The sequence below is a fragment of the Equus asinus genome, chromosome 20 (genome assembly GCF_041296235.1).
Source record: "Equus asinus isolate D_3611 breed Donkey chromosome 20, EquAss-T2T_v2, whole genome shotgun sequence".
NCBI lineage: Eukaryota > Metazoa > Chordata > Mammalia > Perissodactyla > Equidae > Equus > Equus asinus.
This window is the reverse complement of record NC_091809.1, coordinates 18,694,526-18,700,215: the sequence shown is the minus strand read 5'-3', so window position 1 is coordinate 18,700,215 and position 5,690 is coordinate 18,694,526. Positions and strand designations below refer to the sequence as shown.

The 5,690-nt window shown below is 52.7% G+C and overlaps 1 protein-coding gene across 1 annotated transcript; it reads right to left on the bottom strand.

Annotated features, from left to right (window-relative positions):
• Positions 1 to 431: 431 nt before the first annotated feature.
• On the bottom strand, positions 432 to 3,405 carry LOC139041188 (palmitoyltransferase ZDHHC19-like). The gene is made up of 5 exons (XM_070491470.1): positions 3,287 to 3,405; positions 2,830 to 2,951; positions 2,142 to 2,281; positions 1,148 to 1,318; positions 432 to 773 (listed from the first exon to the last, which is right to left on the bottom strand). Exons 1-5 carry the CDS (start codon positions 3,403 to 3,405, stop codon positions 432 to 434), a joined length of 894 nt encoding a protein of 297 aa, XP_070347571.1.
• Positions 3,406 to 5,690: the final 2,285 nt, after the last annotated feature.

Sequence of the window (5,690 nt, the reverse complement as noted above, 5' to 3'; positions counted from 1 at the left end):
CATGTAAAAAAAAAAAAAAAAAAAAAAATCCTGCCACGGTTCCCAGGTTTCCAGGCATGAAAACTAAATTCTCCACCTGACTTTCTGGGCCTTTTCAATCTGGCCAATGCCAAGCTGGCCATTTGATTTCCCATCCACTTTCTGTTCCAATTACAACTGTCTCCTCACCGTCCTCTCAACAGCCTGCAGACTCTGGGTCTTCCCCGCCTTTTTGCAAACTGTGCCCCTCACCTGCAATGCCCTCCCCTCTGCCCTCTGCCCTCTGCCCACCCAAAACCCTCTCCACTGGCGGTTCTCTCTGACCTCTCTGTTCCTCCTGAGTTCGTGCTGCACAGCGTAGGGCAGGCCCTCTCTCAGTGTTCATGGGCGTCTGGCGGGGGTTATTCTGACTTCAGGTTCCTTATCAACACAAGCGCAGGATGGAGCCTCACTCACCTCACCGCCCAGCGCCCAAAATCATGCACCTGCGGCTTGGCACACAGTAGACCTGCAACCTGAGCTGAATCTGGGTCTGAAGGGCAACGAAGCACCTTCGACAGAAGTGAAGCGTGACAACCAGTGTGCCGCAGAAACAGCGGAAAGTGCAGACAGAGGTCCGGGAGGGGCAAGGTGACCGCCCACAGCCCCGTGTCGTGGCGCCCCCCGGGCCCGCTTACCTTGCCCTCGTGGGAGCGCTGGGCCGCGCTCACCGACCTGACCTTGATTAGCAGCAGCACGAAGTGAAGCAGCAGGAAGCCGGCGGCGGGTATGGCCGCTAGGATGCCGCCCACGAGCTAAGAACAGCGCCGCCAACCGTCCTCCGGGGCCCCGCCCCTCACCCAGACTCCGCCCCAACGGCCGCGCCCACGAGCAGAGGGTCTACCCGCTCCCTGCGCTCCAGCCCCAGGTAAACCTCAGCACATCCTGCTGTCCAGGCCCCCGGGCTGCCTCCATCCAAGACCCTGCTAGATCCTAAACTCTCCCCCGAGCCTCCTAGCCCCTTCCATCCCCCCGACCCTACCACCATCAACTCCTCCCAGACTGGGTCTCCCGGAGGCTTCTCTCTTGAACCCCGCCCACCACTCGCCTCGCCCCCGTGACCCAGCCCATTGTTGTCCCCACCCTGCCCACCTCTCCCCAAGGGGGCTCCGCAGCCTGATTGATACACGATGATCTTGCCCGTGGTGAATGGCAGGTGAATCGTGCGCACCAGGAAGATCAGGCAGGTGACCAGCATGGCGTCCGAGTACAGGCATAGCGACTGGACCAGCAGCATGAAGACGCGGAAATTGCTGTGACCGATGCAATTATTGACCCACTTGCAGTGGTGGTCAAATTCCTGGGTGAGAGGGAGAGTGGGCGCCGTCGAGGACCCGACCTCTGGCTTAGCCTCCATCGCCCCTAAACCTGAGCCTTACCCTAGACCCCTAGGCCATCAGCCCCTGGTCTCCAGCACTGTCTCCCTTCCCCCAGAGAAACTAAGCTAAAAAGTCCCTATCGCTGGCATTTCTGTGGTTAGAGCACTTTAGGGCTCTGTAGCTCAAGGTCACCTGTCAAGAGGCCTCTAGAGACAAGACATGCCTGGCCTTCTGTGGCACCTCAGCAGGACTTCTGTTTTCTCTTCCACTGAATGAGAGTAATAATGACACCCCTAACCCCCCAGCCTCCAAGGGTTGTAAGAAGCAGATAAGACAGCACATTTGCAAACCTTGGCAGGCTCTGCACACAAGGGAAACAAACTCTCAGAACCCAGGAGATTGTCTGGCCTGAACCCAAGAGAGGACAGGCAAATCTCCCTAGGCCAGGCCTACAGTCAGCCAGAGGGCCCTTGAGCATCTAATGTCAGCGAGCCCTGGGGTGGGACAAGGGTTTCTTTCCCCTCCCTGGCCTGACTAGGCCAAGCATAGACATGGATGCACCTGTGCCTTTCAGCACCTGGGCAGGCAGGGGCCAGCCTCCCAGGACAGATGCAGGCACAGAGGCAGTGACCTGAATGAGTGACCAAGAGTGGCTGGGAGTTACTGCCACCCTTGGCCTTTAGCAGTGGTTTCAAGCCTGCCACTGCCCACCCCCCCACCCCCCCGTGGAAGTGGGCCTCCTGGTCCCAACCAGGTGCTGGGGGGGTGGGCGGGGACAGGTGGTCAGATGAGAGGGGCGCTCACCTCCACACAAATGTTGCACCAGGTGATGTGGTAGGTCCGGAGTGGGCGGAGGAAGCAGCACTTTGGGCACCACTGCAGGAGGAAGGCCCTGTGGTTCACCCACACCACAGGCGCCATCATGGGGCCCAGTTCGTTGGAGCCTGGCATGGGAAGAGGACTGGGCAGCAACAGCAGCCCTCCCATCACTCTGCTGCTGGTGGGGGTGGGGGGCAGCCCCGCCGCATCACAGGGCTCCAGGAAGGGTGGGGAGGAGGTGGGCAGGGGAATCCCTGGTCCCCACTCAGTGGACTGACCACACTCAGAGAGGCTGGCAGTCCACAGGAAGGTAGTTTCCAGCCAGAGGAGCTCTGTGAGGACACAGGCCTTTGAAACTGGGATTGATGCTTTAAGGAGTGCATGCAGTGGGAAGGTAGAAGAGAACTGAGTGGTTGCCAAGAGCTGGCTTCTCTCCCTGGTCTGCCCCGGGCTTCCCCCACCAAGGCAAATGGAAACCTCCAGAATGCTGTTTTTCCACATCCTGGTGGCTTGGGAAATGAAGCGCCAGAAGCAGGGCCCAAGCAAATGAGGTTGTGGGGGGAAAGGGTCATGAGGCCCAAGGATGGGAGATGGGGGAGCACGTTAGGAATCATCCTTGCAGCCAGGAGCCTGTAGGCTGCTACCTACTTCTCCCAGGGAGCTGAGAGCTCACCTTGATGCAAGATGCCAGGGTCTGACAAGTGGAGGGAAAGGAGACTGCAGAAGGTGAGGACGAAGAGGGGGCCTGTGAAAATGGGATAGACCCACTCCCCGTTCTGGGCCAGCCATCTGCAACTGAGACCAGAGCAGGACTCAGCCCTGATCTTGGGGTCCCAGAGCTCCCCCTAGGACTCAGTCCACCTGGTCAGGACTCACAGACCTTAAAGTCTGCTCTAAATATCCAGCCTAGTGACAGATCCTCAGAGGCTCCACCCAATACTACCCGCCACCACCAGCTGCCAAAGGCGCCAAGCACTCTGTGCCTCAGTGCCTTTGCACCTTCGAGTCCCTCTACCTAGAATATCCTCCATTCCCTGACCCCTCTTCTGCACTTCCCCTGCTCCATACCGTGATCTTTGTTCCCTTCCATCTGTCTGTCAGAAACCTGCCGGCTTGTGTGGGAGACTCACGGGAATGCAAAGCAGAGGCCACTGACAACGAGCAGCAGCACTACACGGAAGGCAGTGAACAGGCTTGGGAGCATCCAAGGAAGTGGGCCCTGAGGCCTGCCATCCTCTGAGAGTGGCATGGCTGGGCCCCCTCTGCCTACAGGCACCCTCCCCGATCCTGGCTGCAGGAGCCCTGTGTCCACAGCAACCGCTGAAGCCACAGGAAGTGCTGAAGCCACAGCCCAGGGTGGAAGGCAGAAGTCTCACTGTGATATCACAGAGGCTGAGGAGAATGTGGGCTCAGGGCTCTGAAGCCTGTGATCAGCCCTTCCACCAGCCACCCCTGCCAGCCCCTCTTGTGCTGGGGACTGAGAGGTCCTGTCCCGCCATGTTGGCTTCCAGACCTCATGAGAGTAGAGAAGCACGTGGGGAGAAGGATGTGATTCCAGTCGTCCTTTTAGGCAAAGTGCTAATCGAAGCACACAGTGCGCATTGCTCACTCTGTCTCCAGTTTTTCCTTTTTGCTATCACAGAATTCCACTTTGGGGGAGCGAGCAGCAAAATAATTTTCCAGCTTCCCTCGTTTCTGGGCTTTTCATGACACAATTCTGGTCAATGAGATGTAAGTGGATGTCTGTTGATTGTTTCTAGGAAAGCTTTTGTCTTCCTGATAAAAGGGGAAAAGGACACCATTGGCACAGCTCTGTTCCTTCTTCCTGTCTTGAACGTAGACGTGCTGGCCAGGGGTGTCCCCTGGACCCATTAGGCAACAAGTTAACATGCTACAGAGACAACGTTAGATGACATGTTGAGTCACTGCCCCAGTCTTGAACTGCCTCCCTCTGAGACGCTTATTATGTGAGAAAATAACTGGCTTCTCTGTTAGATGCAGCGGACAGTTGTCATTTGTTTTAGCCACTGAACGTCCGAGCCCCTCTGTGTTTAGAAGATTCCCCAGACTATGACTGACAGCGCTAACAGGCCTGTGACACAGGTGCCACCAATTAGTCTCAGAGCTACTACGAGAAACCAACCGGGGAGTCTTTGCTGAGAGGCAGCCACTGCATACATTTTCAGAGTGCCTGTGTGTTGAAGTGTAGTGGCCATTGTGAAGATCACTTTAATTTCAACAGTGATTGTATTATTCTTGAACGTGGGTAAAATATGTAATTCCAAGATTCCTACTTTACTTTAAAAACTTGGACTGATGTGGAATGGGAGTAACTGACCTGCAACGTTCTGAGGAAATTAATTTGATTAAAACTAGAGGGGGGCGGCCCTGTGGCCAAATGGTTAAGTTCATGCTCCACTTCAGTGGCCCAGGGTTCATCGGTTGGGATCCTTGGCGAAGACCTACACATTACTCATCAAGCCATGCTGTGGCAGCATCCCACACAGAAGAACTAGAATGACCTGCAACTAGGATATACGGCTATGTATTGTGGCTTTGGGGATAAAAAAAAAAAACAGGAAGATTGGCAGCTTATGTTAGCTCAGGGCCAATCTTCCCCACCAAAAAGTATACTTAAGACAAAAGGGGGCCACCCCATGACCAATGATTAAGTTCACGTGCTCAGCTTCAGTGGCCCAGGGTTGGCAGGTTTGGATCCCTGGCGTGGACCTATGCAGAACTCATCAAGCCATGCTGTGGCAGCATTCCACCTGGAGTTTCTAAAATGACTTACAACTAGGATATAGAAATATGTCATGGGGCTTTGGGGAGAGAGAAGAAAAACAGGAAGATTGGCAACAGATGTTAGCTCAGGGCCAATCTTCCTTACCAAAAAGTATACCTTAAAAAAAAAAGGAAAAAAGAAACGGTACCCTTGGGCCAAAGGCAGCCTGCCTGACCCTGAAGTTAAAAAAAAAAAAAAAGAAACAGAGAGCAAAAGTCCTTTTTAACACAGAATTATTACTTTTATTTTCTTGTCTATAGAAACATATTTTTTCTTCATGACATTCAATTCTTAATTTAAACACATGTTGTAAGAATATTGTCTTATACTTGATGAGATTATATTTTAAATACTAAATTTGAAAGCTTTAGATATTTTCATTTGTTACAATGTCACATAATTGTTATATGTATGCACATTTAAAATATCTACATATTGAAATATTTAAAATCAATTTTTTAAAGTGTATGTATAGTAGAGAGGAAGAACTGACAGCTTAGAAGAGAAATGATCTTTGAATCACAGTCTGTTTTCAACCTGATGCACTAAAAAGTTATTACGTGCCCTTTGTCTATTCTACCCGATGGTAGAGAGTTATTATCTCACTTAACGTACATGAGTAATGTCAATTGTAAGCAAATTAATAGAATGACAAAACAGAATTAATAGAATGGTAGGAGATTCCTCGCTTCTAGAAAATGCTGAGTGGTTGTTATGTTGCCTTCTGCTATGCTGTCTACAGGACTGTT

What these genes read in the sequence shown, in the direction of transcription:
- LOC139041188 (XM_070491470.1), bottom strand. Translation starts at nt 3,405, where the DNA reads ATGCCACTCTCAGAGGATGGCAGGCCTCAGGGCCCACTTCCTTGGATG. An exon ending in GGCCTCTGCTTTGCATTCCC is followed by an intron (nt 2,952 to 3,286) that starts GTGAGTCTCCCA and finishes CTCTGGTCTCAG; the next exon opens with TTGCAGATGGCTGGCCCAGA. An exon ending in GGTGCAACATTTGTGTGGAG is followed by an intron (nt 1,319 to 2,141) that starts GTGAGCGCCCCT and finishes CCTCTCACCCAG; the next exon opens with GAATTTGACCACCACTGCAA.